We start from the raw sequence: 16323 nt of genomic DNA, 5'->3' as shown, positions 1-16323 counted from the left end.
TCTTACAGATCATTAACTAAAAGAAGTTGGTTTAGTGTTTAGTTACCCTTTAAATTTAAAACACAACTTGTTTAGATTTATGGCTTTGATTTTCTCGCAGTTTTAGAGTAAAAAGTGTATTGGAAAATATATACCGTAATTCATATAAAAATAGAAAATACAATTTTTGTGAATTTTTCATAAAAAAATATTAATAATTCTATAACTTTAAGTTCACTTTTTAAAACTTTTTTTACTTTTTCCAAACTTAAGATTTACTACAGTTTAAGCTGGACATTTCATTTTAATTTCTATGCTAAAAAAGTGAATAAATGGATTATAACTACTGCATAAATATAATTTAGTACAATAAAATCCCCCCAAAATACAAAATATTAAATAAAAAACGTCATCGAACTAAAAAATTGTACATTCCTTTCATTGAAATAAAAAAAAAAAGGTCATTTTTGACCACCATGCGAAGAGCACCAGAGGGTTCAATAAGATGATGCCCACTTTACATGTTAAACATTTCTAAGTCACAATGCAATACGGAAAGGTAATTAGTGGTCTGTCTACCTGTAGTACTTTTTTACAAAACCTTTATTTTTAAGAACGTAAAGTAAGTTATTTATGCTTTAGTATCATCAGAATTAATTCTGAGCAATCATGTCATGTAACAGAAACTGAAACACATTAACCACAGTCGTAACACACAGAAAGCGTTGAATAAAGTCATTGCGTGATTAACCGTGTTGTGTGTGTGTAAGGCACGACGCTGATGTGCATCACGTTCCTATAAGAACCTCTTTGAGGCTACGGTTGCATATATGCAGGAACATCTGAATGTCTCTCGTCCCCGTTAAGAACAGAAGATTATACACAGAACACTTGGATTGCATCCCTGAGCAATCAGTAGAAAAATAATTCATCCAAAAAAATAGTGGTATCAAAAACTTTTTAAATATAAAATAATTTCCTTAAGGCTGGGATGTCCACATATACACACACACATATGGACACTTAAGTCACCCTTAAAAATGTACAAATGTCATTGCATTTGATGGTAAAATATCAAACCAAGTTGCACTTATTTTAAAGGATGGCAGCATTAGCAGACTTTAAGCAAAACATAAAAAATATGATAGATTATTTAATTATCTAGTGATAAATATGAAATATGGGTAACACTTTTAATAAGGTCCCATGTATTAACTAAAATTATAACAATGTGCAATACATGTTACAGTATTTATTAATCTTTGTTAACGTTAGTTAATAAAAAAAACTGTTCATTGTTAGTTCATTTTAACTCCATAAATAATCTTAACAGATTTTAAAGATTTTTTTTCTCATAAAAATTTTCATTCAATTATTTGAATAATGTATTAGTAAATGTCGAAATTAACATTAACTGAGATTAATAAATGCTTTAAAATATATTTCATTGTTCGCTCATGTTAACAAATGGAACATTTTTTAAAAGTGTTACCGAAAAATGCATTGTGACACTTGTTGTGATGCAGAAAGGTGAAGCTCTAGCATCATTTGTTTGGAAACGCAGCTTGGTTTGTTATATTTGTTTGCTAATGCAATGACATTCAGATATGGGCAAGTGTCCAAATATGTTTTAGTCCCACTGTATATGTGTATTTTGTCAGATCAAACTGGAAGGCACTTAATTAGGCGACGCCTCTCCCTACAGGAGGCGGTCCTCACTGTTTGACAGGCAGAGTGAAGGACCAATCACAGTGCTTAGAGCTTATCACACCTCTCAGAGCTGCCTATAGACTCGAGTGAACTACATCTCCCATGAGCCTTAGCTTCAGCTGCACTAAAAATCGGAATGTCCAACTTCCTACTTGGAAGTTCAGCGGAACGACACTTCCAACTTGGGTAAATTCACAACAGCGAGATGTAGGAATATTTCCACGTCCGACCGGTGGGAACGCAGCGTTTGACCTTTCACCTCTGCATAGCGAAGGTTACGGATAAATCACGGCGCGACCAAGAGCTTTTTCCCACTGCAAAGGAAATGTGCAGTTTAATGCCACACGGGGAACTCGCTTCAGCGTTCAGGAAACTCCTGGTAGTAGCTTCACATCTGGATGTGTCCGATCTAATAGTAGCGATTCAGGCTACGCGTTCCCGGGACGTCGGGCTGTCCGTTCATCCAGATTTCCCGTATGATCCGCTCTCTCTCCTCCAGCCGCTGCGCTCGCTCCAGCTCCTCCGCCGACGTGAAGATGTTGGTGTTGAGCGTGCGCTCGAAGCGCCGGTGCCGGCGGGCCGACAGGTCTGAGCTCGAGTCCCAGTCCGAATCAGAGTCGCTGCTGTCGCTGGCAGAGTCCGCGGGTCCTGGGCGCTTCTTAGCGACGCGGTGATGGCGTTTACAGTCCGTACGGCAGGAAATCTGAACCACCAGCGCAAAGAGTGTGAGGAACAGACCCGCGCACACACCGCACATGAAAAACAGCGCACATCCCTCCGGGTGCTCTGTGATGGAGAGAGAGAGAGAGAGAAAACACTTTTCAAGACAACATGGAAGCAAAATTGAGCCATTTATGCGTGGTTCAGATTACACGATTTTGGCACGATTCGTTTGACGTAGGGTGTCGTGGGGATTCGTAAACGACAACGGGCGTAGAAACGCAAGATCCGATCGTTTCATCTCGTATAGTGTGTGTCGTAGTGGGCAACAACCTACGTCATGTCTGCGATGCTTCACGACATCACGACAAAAAGTAATTTTTTTCCCGGTCCTCCACGACGAGAGTGAGTGAGTGTGTGTGCGCTAGTGCGTGAGCGAGAGTGAGAGTAAGTGTGTGTGTGTGTGTGTGTGAGTGAGCATGTATGCGTTTGTGTGTGTGTGTGTGTGTGTGTGTGTGTGTGTGTGTGTGTGTGTGTGTGTGTGAGAGAGAGAGAGAGTGAGCACGAGAGAGTGTTTGTGTGCGCTAGTGAGTGAGCGAGAGTGAGTGAGTGTGTGTATGTGTGTGTGCGCGCGTGTGTGCGCGTGTGAGTGAGCATGTGTGCGTTTGTGTGAGTGAGTGAGTGAGTGAGTGAGTAAGCACGAGAGAGTGTGTGTGTGTGTGTGAGAGAGTGAGTGCGTATGTATGTGTGCGAGTGAATGTGTGTGAGATGCAATGGCTGGTCGGAAAGCAAAGTGTAGTCTGACATGTTTCTTGTCCACGACACGACAAGAGTCAAAATCGGCATAATCTGACACACCCTAACTTGTAACAGACCAAAAAATCGTGTGATCTGAACCAGGCATTACTTTCTTAAAGGGATAGTTCACTCAAAAAAATATAAATTCTGTCATTTTGTCTCATGTTGTTCCAAACCTGTACAAGTTTCTTTCTTCTGTTGAAAAAAAAAAAAAAGATATTTTGAAGAATGTTGGTAATCAAACAGTTGATTATACTTCCATAGTAGGGAAAAACCACTATGAAAGTCAATGGATACGTCAACTGTCTGGTTACCAACATTCTTTAAAATATCTTATTTTGTGTTCAACAGATGAAAGAAACTAACAAACTACAGGTTTGATTCAACAATAATATGAAGCAGCACAACTGTTTTCAACATTGATTATAATCAGAAATGTTTCTTGAGCAGCAACTCATCATATTATACTGATTTCTGAAGGATCATGTGACACTGAAGACTGGAGTAATGATGCTGAAAATTCAGCTTTGCATCACAGGAATAAATTACATTTGAAAATATATTCAAATAGAAAACAGTTATTTTAAATTATAATAATATTTCACAATATTACTGGTTAACTGTATTTTTGACCAAATAAATGCAGTCTAAAAAATCTTACCGACCCCAAACTTTGTCCATCACAAATACTTAGTAAAATTGGAATAGCTGTGGGTTATTACTAAGTGAGTTGTATATGATTTAAAATTATCTTTGTTAAAAAAACCCCAGATTTTTACATAACATGCAAGCACACATTTGTATTTCCTTAAGAACGAGATCCTGCTGACTCAATAATGAATATATGTTTTTGAGTTTGAGTTCATCAAGTGTTTGCATTCAGAGATGCACTCAGATGTGTGTGTTGTACCTGTGATGTAGGTGTAGGCCGTCAGCATGCTGCTGATGAGAGCCATGTCTGGTCTGCTCACGGTGGAGACGGTTGGGTTCGGATCGCTTTCTCCAGACGGATCCGGCTTTTCCGAATAAGGACCAGAACTCCGGCCTCGCGTCGACTTCCCTGCCATCAAATGCACACACTCATCATCACCAACATCAACATGAGATTGTTACAAAACAGAACGCTATGGTTGGTTAAAACCTCCCAAGCTTTTATGTCTGGGAATAAACAAAAGAGTAAGTTGGATTTACATCAATAATTCATCAACATGTTCTCATTGTGTGTGTGCATATGTGGTGTCAATGGAAAAGTTCACTCGAAAAATGATAATGCTGTCATCATCTACTCAACCATCATCTTGTGTCATGAACATTATGAATTTTTCAACTTAGATATTAACCGAACTTTAACAGAGTGTCTTGACCTAAAAGAATGTTCTGGAAAGAAACTCATCTAAAGAAAGCTGAAATTATAGGCTTCTTAAATTTGTTTTTACAGTCTCCGCTCATAGGAAATGCATTGTGGGTGTTTTATCTTTAGTCCGATTCTGTTCACAACAGCATCTGCACACAGAGAGTGTGTGTGGTTTCCGATCATCGCCATTAAGCTGATTCCAGTCAGAACTTCTGCTGAGGTTGTGTGTGTTTAGGGTCAGATATTATGGTCTGTTTCTCACCTGGCGCGGAGTCCGAGGTCAGAGACGGGGTCCCGTCAGGAGGGGCGCTGTCTCCCACCACGTTGGGGTCATGAGGCACTGATGGGGGAGAGGGGAACGACGGATGCCTGGAAACCGACTCCTGCACGAGTTTCTTTGGGACTGCAGAGAAACACATAATTCAATAATTCACCCAAAAACATATTTCTACTCATAAATCACCTTTCTACCCCCGTACACACACACTAACAATGCATTAGAGATGCCATTCCCTCCGCTGCGACCACGAGTCCGTCCAACATACACACAGAAAAACAAGAGCGTCTTTGTGCAGTGAAACAAATGGAAAATATAGTGGCAGTCATCAGGGTCTAAAACTGGAAGAGTGGACAAAACGACCACAAATTGGCTAATTTGACAGATTAGATCCCAGATACTGGGGAATATAAACGTCCTGAAATCAGTTGAGTAGTAAGGATTTGTTTAAGTTATAGTGACTCTATCACTGGAGTTTGATTACGTTTGATTAAGTTTTGTGATGTTTTACGCTCATAAGACTTTATTACGGGTCCCATTAAATGTACTGGTTCATATCTGCCAACTGATCTGAAAAAAACCTAATTACATTTGATAACTTTTTGTTAGGAGTTAATCTAAAAACAGGACCAATTAAGTGAATATTGGCCTAGATAGAGCTTTAACAAATATACAACTTCTGATTATTATCAATGTTGAAAACAATTGTGCTGCTTTATATTTATCCATCTTTTATGCTTTATATAACTGATCCATTGATGAACAGAAGTGCAAAATATCTATTTGAAATAGAACTATTTTGTAACATTATAAATATATTCACTGTAACTTTTGTTTTAGTAGTCTTTGCTGAATAAAAGTATTCATTGCTTTCAATTATTTAATTTTTAATGACCTCAAGGATTTGAACGGTAGTGTACAGTACTATATTATATCACTTACATTATCATATATAACATATTATTATACATAACTATAAAATTAAATCATTGAATGGAAATAATATTAATGAAATAAACGTATTTGCTGCTTACACCCCTAAACGGGCTGCCAATGGCCCTGCAACAGTCAGGCAGAGAGGTCTGGTTTGTGTGAAAAATACACACACACACACACACACACACACACACACACACACACACACACACACACACACACACACACACACACACACACCATTTATTTTAAACCCTCTCTGAATAAACATGGCACCAAATTTAGCGAAACAGGTTTCAGTTAAACTCTAGAGAGTCTGGAAACAGCCTGAGGACTCTCTCTCTCTCTCTCTCTCTCTCTATCTCTCTCTCTCTCTCTCCTGCCAGTTACTGATGATGACTGAGTTATTCTACATGCACACACACACTTTCTCTGAGGGAGGTCGAACTAAAGGACTGACACAACAATCACTCTTTCTCTCTCTCTCTCTCTCTCTCTCTCTCTCTCTCTCTCTCTCTGTGTGTGTGCGTAATGCCCCTGGAGCAATTACAGTCCACACACTGATTGGGGGTAATTTGAGGCACATGTGAGCTTATGTATATATATATACGTACGTGTGTGTGTGTGTGTGTGTGTGTGTGTGTGTGTGTGTGTGTGTGTTTAAAGAAAAAAGAATCACAAATGAAATCCTCAAATATAGTCTAGTTTCAGAAGGAATCTCAAAATGTGCTCAGCTTTGCCAAGACTCAACACGATTTCAGAAATGTCTCATCAAATTCCAAAACCAAAGACCAAATGGGGTTATGCATCAATTTTACAGCTCTATCCTGTATGTCAGCCAATTTGTGTCTATTTTTATTTCTCCAAAAGAATTTTAAAGACATGTGAGACAAAGGTCTCTTTGCCTTTATTGGAAAGGAGCGTATAGAGGATAGACAGGAAGGGGGAGAGAGGGGATGAGGATTGGCAAAGGTCCTCGAGCCGGGACTCTATATGTCAGACGCTGCCCACGAGGCTATCGGCTCCAACATGAACATGTTCTTAACGGAGATCTCAGAGAAGTCTTGTGAACTGTGAATGAGCATCCTCTGAGGTATTGAGCTATCAAAACATCAGTACCTTAACCAGTACAACACGCACTGTAAAAAATATTGTTGGTTTAACTTAAAAAAGAAAGTTACCTGGTTGCCTTAAAATTTTGAGTTCATTGAAATTACAAATTTGAGTTAATACAATGAAGGAGATTTGGTTTAATAAATAGAAATTCAAAAGATTATGTTATCTGAACCACATTAACTATAAGTTGATTTGACAAAAGATAAAAAGTTGTGATACAAATCATTAAAATAATATTTTACAATGCAGCAACACTGACTCAACCAATGGCGTGAGTTTGGGGGCGGGGCTATGGGATTAACCAACCAATGGAAGACAAGGGGAGTCTGAAAACAGTCACTGTTTTTGCAATTCTGTTTGGAGACGAGTGCCACAGAAATCACACACTTTTTGTTTAAACACAAAGGGAAAAAAGAGAGAACAGAGAACAGTGGACGAATCAACATGGAAATATTCCTGTCATCAGAGTCAAACTAAACCATTCCAGACCTCAAAATGTGTGTGTTGTGTGTTTTCTCTGGCATAGTACAACTCTATTATGTGCCGTATGCTGATTTGTGCAGGAAACAGACACACTTAACTCACTGAAGTGTGGCATTCTGGGACAGCTGGAGTCCTTGCTGCTCAAATAGAGATCTTCTAATAACTACAGCAATCTGTCTGTGTGTGTAAGACATCAATGAACAGAACACCAGCCAAACCGCATACAACACACACATCCTGAAACCACAGAAAGTGCTATTGAGATTCAGTATCAGTGTGCAAACAAAGCACAAAAAAGAATTAAAGTTCATAGAGGAGAGATTGTGTGTGTGTCTTATTCGTTTTTCCTTGTTTCCACCCAGAACATCCCAGCAACAGCATAGAAACATGTTTTCACGTGCAGACAGTGATCATGGAAAAATGATTCTACACATGGAAAATTTCTTCACAGAATATGGAATATGAGATTTATACATCACCTAAAAGCGGAATAAATAAGCTTTCCATTGATGTATGATTTGTTAGGATAGGACAATATTTGGTCGAGATACAACTATTGCAAATCTGGATTCCGAGGGGGCAAAAAAATCGAAACATTGAGAAAATCTCCTTTAAAGTTGTGCATTTATGTTCACGATTGTGCTGCATTCACTCACAAAAATACATGTTTTATATATTTACGGTAGGAAATTTACTAAATATTTTCATGGAACATGATCTTTACTTAATATCCTAATGATTTTTGGCATAAAAGAAAAATCGATAATTTTGACCCATACAATGTATTGTTGGCTATTGCCACAGATATACCCGTGCGACTCGTGACTGGTTTTGTGATCCAGGGTCACATACTACAATTCTCGTTTGGTCCCCACAACACAAGGAATACCTGAACCACACACTTGTTCGCTCGCATGCTCACACAGACACACACACACACACATCTGTTGACCTTTAGAACCCAATGGCATTTTCATGGCAGGCGCTGATGAGTGAATGATGGTGTAACGTGTGTGTGTGTTAGTGTTTAGAGAAACACTGTTTGCTTCACTGTCTTTCATTAGAGCAGGTGTAGGAGGGGATATTGGGCAGTGTTGTGTTTGTTGTTGTGTAACAGTGTTTAGTCTCAGTCAGCGTAATCTTTAATTGTGATGTTTATGCTCTTGTACAATATAAAACTCCCTGTGTAGGACAGACATTCCTGATCCTCTCCTTAAAGCTGAAGGGTGTAAAAATGGTTTTGCATATTTTGCACATATTTTCAGTTATATTTTTGTCATGACAATGTTGATATGTTTGGTCTTGGCAGAATAGATCTGCTGCTATGGGACAGCCAATACACACACGACACACTGATGTGAGCAAGTAAGACATGCTACTGTACAATATAGCAAACATAAATTACCCGTTATCTATACAGGTGGAGCTGGGGGAGGTGGAGGGTTTCTGAAAGTGCGCTGCACTGCTACAGAAAATGCTGAAAAAGTATTTGAAGGTTGAGCAGCGAGCTCATTGGCTACTGATACATCAGGATATAATCAGATGTGCCCTATAGAGAATGCTGGGATTGTAAGCAGATTGAGTTAAAGGGATAGTTCACTAAAAAAAAAACTTCCAAACCGTTATGAATTTCTTTCTTCTGCTGAACACAAAAGATGATATTTTGAAGAATATGGGTAACCAAACAGTTGATGGACCCCATTGGCTTCCATAGTATTGAAAAGAAATACTAAAGTCAATGGGGTCCATCAGCAGTTTTTGGGTGAACTATCCCTTTAAGGGCCAATCAGCATGTGCCATCTAGAGTTTCATGACAGAACTTTGTATATAATGTACATAAATTCATCATTTCACGGGAACAAACATGGCGAAAAGGCATTCTTATTGAGTTTGATTCATTTCAGGAGTTATTAAGCAGTTGCTCAGGTATAAAGTACATCAACGTGACTGTTACAATACAATTGACAGTTCGCAGGGAGTTTGATTGACAAGTGGTCTGTCCAATCATAATCCGCTATCCGCCATTTTGTCCGACAAAGCAGTCAGGAGAGTTAGTAGATTAACATGGGAGGATTTGAACTTGAGAAGCGGAGTTTACTGACGTCTTTCCACGGTTAAAACAACATTCCTTCTTATGTTCATTCATGTTTATTTAATGCTATAAATGAACTAGAAGGAAGAGATGATCGGTTCACGAGCGGCTTTAACTGAGGCTCTACAGCGATCTGTCAGACACATGTAAGAGCCAAAAACGGTATTTATTGTTTAAATTTCTTTAAAAAAATGACCATATTTGAAAGTTGAGACTTTGTTTAATATCAAAAGTAACCTGGTCTGTCCCGTCTGTCAGTGTGTTGTCAGTGTCCTCTCTGCTCCGCGATGTATTTTTCACTGTGAGAACATGTGGCGTGAGAGAAGCGTAGCTTGTTGGACATAGCAACAGTAACTAAAGGTGGCGGGTCTTTGCCAACGGTCAATTATCAGTTTAAAAGACATTAAAAATGGCAAAACAAGATTTTTTCACATTAAATATCATAACACAACAAATTAAATTGAGGGTTTAGAGTTATTTTAATGCTTCAATGATGTCAAGTGGACTTCCACAGATACTCCCTTCTCAGTGTCAAGAGAGCATTGAAGACCTTTGTGTGCCGTGTGTGTGTGTGTGTATATATATAAAGAAGAAAAGAGACAGCTGTTATCATTGCAGAGCTAATATTAGATCCTCGCATGAAAACTCTCAGCTCTTTCGCAGTCTTTCAGATGCAATGGAAAGACAGAGAAGGACTACGATGAAAAGTCAAGATGAAAGTCATATGATGGAGGGAAGGTCAGTAAATGTGTGTTTTGTCCTCCTATAGTCACTGAACATCAACACAAAAGTAATTGTTTAACATCAAAGCACTCGAGAGAAACACTTTTTCAATGATGCCTCAGTGGAAAAGGTAAAAACACGCAGCAGGTTTTATGAGCCTTTAAAATAACCAGGCACTAACGTTACGCGTTCAGACTCCGGTTTCACTGTACTGACCCACAGTTTGCTTTACCCGCACGCCGTCCAGCAGGAATGCATTCTGGGAATTGCCAAAATTCCAGCTTGATCCCTCACAGAACTGGTTCTATTCTGTATGAGACAATTGTGGAAAACAATGTTTGAGGACACACACACACACACAGATGTGAAGGACATTAAGATGTTGCGACATAGCCGTCAAAGTGGTCAACAAAGACAACAACTCCCTCCCAATCTTGTTCCCAAAGTAAACACATGTACACGCATGCAAGTTTCTTCAGGCACTTTTAGATTTCAATGTTTTTCTTGTTATATGAATGACAGATGAAAACGGTCCTATCTACAACTATTGGCCTATATCAACTATATGTGCTGTTTTTCATGTTTTTCGTGTATAAAATCAACACATCTCATATTACTATCTATTTTATGTAAACAATCAGCGAATGTCTCAGTGAAATGAAATGATTTCGGCTCATTTTACTCCTTGTTTGGATTTTCAAAGCTTGTCCTCTTGTCGCAGACCAACTGTAAAATATGGAAATGCATCATTTTTAAAATCTTGAAAAATCTTGGAAAATGAACAAACCGTTTAATTTCAGTGAGAAGCTTGAGGTGAAATATGAGATATTATGTAATTTGAGAACAAAACAAAGAAAAAAATCAAGTAAAATATAACAATATATTATAATTATTATTTATTATATATAAAAAAAAATCATACTTTTATAATATTTTATTGTGTCTATTTCCACTCAAGCTGCAATTGTTTCAAAGCATGTGTGAAAATATGATTTAATTTTGTATGATTCGTAAATTGCTAGCCGTAGCACGACCAAAGGGGTCAGCATTTTATTGCAAAAAGATTTAAAATGTAATTTCCACTGCAAAATGTTATTAATTGAGATGTGTTGGAAATGACATTAAATGGCAGAAAATGGCCTGTGACACGCATATAAACACTATTGGATTTGATTAGTAGACAAATTGAATATACAAGGTCTAAAAGTGTCCTTTAATAGAGTTTAATGTCTACGAGTGCACAGGGCCATAAGTGCCCAGAGATGAACACACACACACACAAATGACAGATCAGTGAAACATCCAAAGAATGTTTTTCTGCACACTGTGTGTAGAGAGAGAGAGAGAGAGAGAGAAAGAGAGAGAGAGAGAGAGAGAGAGAGAGAGAGAGAGAGAGAGAGAGAGAGAGAGAGAGAGAGAGAGGAGAGAGAGAGGAGAGAGAGAGAGAGAGAGAGAGAGAGAGAGAGAGAGAGAGAGAGAGAGAGAGAGAGAGAGAGATGGATAGTGTTTTCTCTCTGTAGATCCACCTGGACAAACACAGTCACGTTACGGCATTGTTACTGAACTGAATTGGCACTGATAAAGAACACACACGCACGCAGCGCTGACTCTGTGTTTGTGCTGACACGGCAGACAAACCCACAATACCCAAACACACACACACACACACGCGCGCGCGCGCCAGTAGATTTACACACGCTGAAAGTCACACATTAACTGCAGTAAATCAGACAAAGTTCTGGAGGAAAGTCTGAAAGAATCAAAGCTCAGTTCTGTGTTACTGTGTTCCTGAAGTTTCAGCCTCAAATGATGAACATTACACACAGATATCACAAGAGATCTGCTGCTTTTACATCACAGTATTATAGAGCGGTGCAGGGATGACGGCTAAACCCGGAAAACTGATTCACCAATGGTTCCCTCGAGATTTAAAATGGGGCTTTTCATTGTATGAGTAAAATAATTCATTTTAAAAAAACGTATGTAATTAATAAGAACATTTGAGGAGTGGTGAGTGTGTGTAATTTACAGTACAACACCAAATCCAGAAAAATTGGGACATTTTGTACAATGCAATAAAATCAAGAATATGCGATTTGTTAAATCTCTTCAGCCTTTATTTACCTGACAAAAGTGCACAATTTTTTTTTTTTTACTATTTCACTGATCAACTTATTTTGTAATCAAACAAATTTTGATTTCCGCACAGAATTCTGTTATAAACCATTTTATATCACAATATCGTCTATATTGACGTGGAAACCAGGAGAAACATTGTGCCATGAACGAACAAGTTACAGAAGGCTTTTCAGTCCACAAATCACCAACATTCACAAAGGATTTAAAGAAGCAACGCTAACCGTAACCATGGTATTGTGGCAGGAAAAGTCGAATGTTTTTACATTATTCATTTCAGGGTTCGTAAAACCTTTTGAGAGTGAAATTCAAGCACTTTTAAGAGCTTCACACTTTTTCCAGCACTTCAAAAGATCTAAACATTATACAAAATAATACAGAAATAAAACATTTTACCATTTTTACACAAGCACTTGCTTTAGTGGTTTAAAAATAACCAGACTTGAAACTAGCTTGGTCTGGTTTATGAATGTGAACTGCAGAACAGAAGACTAGTTTATTCCTGATGTAAATCTTCAGAAATAACACACACATTATCAACCGTTGTGTGTATTGACTCTGTCACGTGCCCTTATAAAGCTTACACACACATGAAGCACTGAAGGTTATAAACGAGACTGATCTCGTAACACGTCTGTGAGGCGAAGCGTGTGTTTACAGTGAGCAGCTTTAATAAGCGCACGCTGCGCCCGCATCTCGCATGATTAAAACTAAGCTGTGAATTCAATTGCTGTGTTTGGTGAAAGTGTGTGTGCCAAAACTCTGTCCCGACAAATTAGTGTTAATAGGCACGAGTCTGGCCCATAAATCCACATATGCTGCAAATATTCTCTCTGTGTCTTTAAATGGGGATGAAAGTCTGTACACACAAACACACACACACACGCTGTGGATATTAATGGCCATTTAAAGTTCTGTAGCGGTTCTGTTTTTGAAAGAAGACCGCATTTATTTGATTAAAAAAATACATCAAAAAACAGTAGTAATATTATTATGTTAATTATTGTTGCAATTTAAAATAAGTGTTTTCTATTTTAATATATTTTAAACTTTAATTTATTTTTCAGAATTTAAGTCATTTTTCTCATTATTATCAATTTTGAAAACAGTTGTCATGTTTCATATTTTTGTGGAAACTATGATAATTTTTACAGGATTATTTGATGAATAGAAAGTTCCAAAGATCAGCATTTATTTGAAACAGAAATCAGTTTGTAACGTTATAAGTGTTTTAACAGTCACTTTTGATTAATCTAATGCATCCTTGATGAATACAAATATTATTCTTTTTTTATTTTAAATAAACTTTTTTAACTTTTGGGCATGCAATAAAACTCATCAAATAATGACACAGCAATGTCTGTGAATGACTGTACAGACAACAGTGAAGAAACTGGGAAATAACTGGAGATTTCACAGATCAAACCCTGAAGACATGCATAATGTACAGTTATGTTCATGACATTTTATTCATTTACTACTAACTCAAACAAAATGTTGAATATCTGATGCCATGAACCTCACAGATACATCTTCAAATCCAGCAAATGTTGTTCCTCAGAAGAAAATAAAGGCTGTAAATGCACATTTGCTTCCGGGCGGACTGATATAAAGCTGTGCACCTTGACTCCTGGAAATATATAAACCCCGGCAATCAGAACTCGCCATTCTGACAAACTGTCTCCATTCAACACTCAATGATGGAGTGAACATGAGAGAGCTGAAGAAAACATCTGTACAACTAACTACATCTGCTCAACCAGTCCCTCCTTCAGGACACAGAGAGTGAACCGAGCCCAGAGAGAGATGCGGCACATTTAAAAAGGGGGAGGAATATGAAGAAAAACAAAACAAAACAGAAGATCACCAGAAGAAATTCATTTAGAAACAAAGAGACTTGAGAAGGAGAACAAGACACACACACACACACACGCACACACATGATGTAAAATGTGTGTGTAGTAAATCTGTAACTGCACAGACACACACATCTTACTACTTCATATATCTTTAACTTCCACATGAATCTTTGTCATTACATTGTAACTGTGTGTGTGTGTGTGTGTGTGTGAGAGAGAGTTTGATTGTGTGTCTGTGTCTGTATGTTAGTGAGTGTGTGTGTGTGTGTGTGTGTGTGTGTTTGAGTGTGTGAGTGAGTGTGTGTGTGTGTGTGTGTGATTGAGTGTGAGAGAGAGTCTGTGAGTGAGTGTGTGAGTGTGTGTGTGTGTGTGTGAGAGAGAGAGAGAGTGAGTGAATGAGTGAGTGAGTGAGGTGTGTGTGTGTATGTGTGTGTTATACTTGAAAGCAAAATTGTTTCTAGAAGTGAGCTAAAACCCTCCTTTGTGGACTTTATATAAAATAAAAGTTTGTTAATAAAAGTAATATTTTTTAAATATTGTAAATGGTTTTATCTATACATACATTATTGTTCAAAAGTTTGAGGTTGGTAAAATGTTTTAATGCTTTTGAAAGTCCCTTCTACTCACCAAGGCATTTATTTGAAATAGAAATGTTTTGAAACTTAATTAAACTAATTAAATGTTTAATTTAATGCATCCTTGCTGAATAAAAGCACTTTTTGTATTTTACTGACCCTAAACATTTGAACAGTAATGAACACACACACACACACACACACACACACACACACACACACACACACTGCAGAAAGATTTATTTTAAGATTACGGTAAGGGTTGGGTAAGCTTGTAATCATATAATTAGCTTTATGAAACAATACAAGTCTATGTTATGGCCTAAATTAGCCAAGTAAACATATGTGTGTTGCTATGTGGTTGCTAGGGTGTTCTGGATGGTTGCTAGGTGGTTGTTTACATAAAGGAGTCCACACTCGTTAGTTCTGTCTGTAGTAGAAATGTGTGGGATGAGTCTGGCACCAAAATACAATGGTTGATTTCATGAGCTTTGTTTAAATCACAAACTCCTATGAGTAATAGTACTAGTGATGCTTGACCCAGTAAACACACACACACACACACACACACACACACACACACAGCGTATGAAATCAGAAACACACTTACAAACACATGCTGGTGAAAATCTGTTCCTCACACTCTTATCCTCTCCTCCGGTCAGCGTCTACCTGTGCACACGTGTGTGTTCGCCGTCACACACACAGACGGGCGAGACGTAAACCAAAACTCCTCCACTAATCACACATCGGATCTCCTCAAGAATCTCATGTGACCTCCTGCCTTTCTTCCTTCAGCGCCGCTCTCCTGATTCACGGCTTTTCCCTCCGCTGAGAGAGCAGCACTGATCACCTCAGTGAACACACACACACACACACACACACACACGTTCAGCCTACCAGCGAGACGACAGAGAGGGGCAGGAGTTACTCTGGAGGGGCGTATAGCTTTGAGTGTGTGTGTGTGTGTAAGACAAAACCAGACAAAAAGAAACAGGAAGTGACATTAGAGATTCATTCAGTGGACATTGTGGCTTTGGAACTTTGATCTTCCTCTCGCTCGCCCCCCCTCTCTCTTACTCGCGCTCTCTCTCTCTCTCTCTCTCTGACTCTTTCTCTCTCTCTCTCTGACTCGTTCTCTCTCTCTCTCTCTCTCTCTCTCTGACTCGTTCTCTCTCTCTCTCTCACTCTCTCTCTCTCTCTCTCGTTCTCCCTCTCTCTCTTTCACTCATTCTCTCTCTTTCTCTCTCTCACTCGTTCTCTCTCTCTCTCTCTCTCGCGCACTCTCTCGCTCTCTCTCTTTCTCTCTCACTCGTTCTCTCTCTCTCTCTCTCTCGGTCTTTACTTTGGCTGTGTTTCCTTTTTGGATTAAAGTCAATTTAAAGTTAAAGGGATAGTTCACATAAAAATGAACGTTCTGTCATCATTTACTCTCCCTCGTGACTTTCTTTTTCACCCTTTGAACAAAAGGTGAGGAAGTTTAAAGAATTGTGCTAATATGCAATTATGATAAATGGTGACTGAACATTTAAAAAGCTTGCAAAGACGTCATAAAACTATAAGTTGTCCATACGATCATGCACTATATTTCACATCTTTTGATAGTTTTGTGTAAGAAACTGAAA

General features: G+C 38.4%; 1 protein-coding gene across 1 annotated transcript in view; it reads right to left on the bottom strand.

The window, feature by feature from the left end:
* Nucleotides 1–292: 292 nt before the first annotated feature.
* The window catches only part of eva1aa (eva-1 homolog A, regulator of programmed cell death a), a 49604-nt gene continuing 33573 nt past the window's right edge, over nt 293–16323 (bottom strand). The window contains exons 6-8 of the mRNA XM_079639589.1: nt 4764–4904; nt 4058–4207; nt 293–2475 (exon numbers count right to left, since the gene is read on the bottom strand). Of these exons, the coding sequence (XP_079495715.1) occupies nt 2099–2475; nt 4058–4207; nt 4764–4904 (668 nt within the window). The 3' untranslated portion in view covers nt 293–2098. The remainder of the gene's footprint in view (nt 2476–4057; nt 4208–4763; nt 4905–16323) is intronic.

This window comes from Phoxinus phoxinus (genome assembly GCF_949152265.1).
Source record: "Phoxinus phoxinus genome assembly, chromosome: 16".
In the NCBI taxonomy this organism is placed as follows: domain Eukaryota; kingdom Metazoa; phylum Chordata; class Actinopteri; order Cypriniformes; family Leuciscidae; genus Phoxinus; species Phoxinus phoxinus.
Note: the sequence above shows the minus strand (reverse complement) of the source record. Positions and strands in the feature narration are given on the sequence as shown.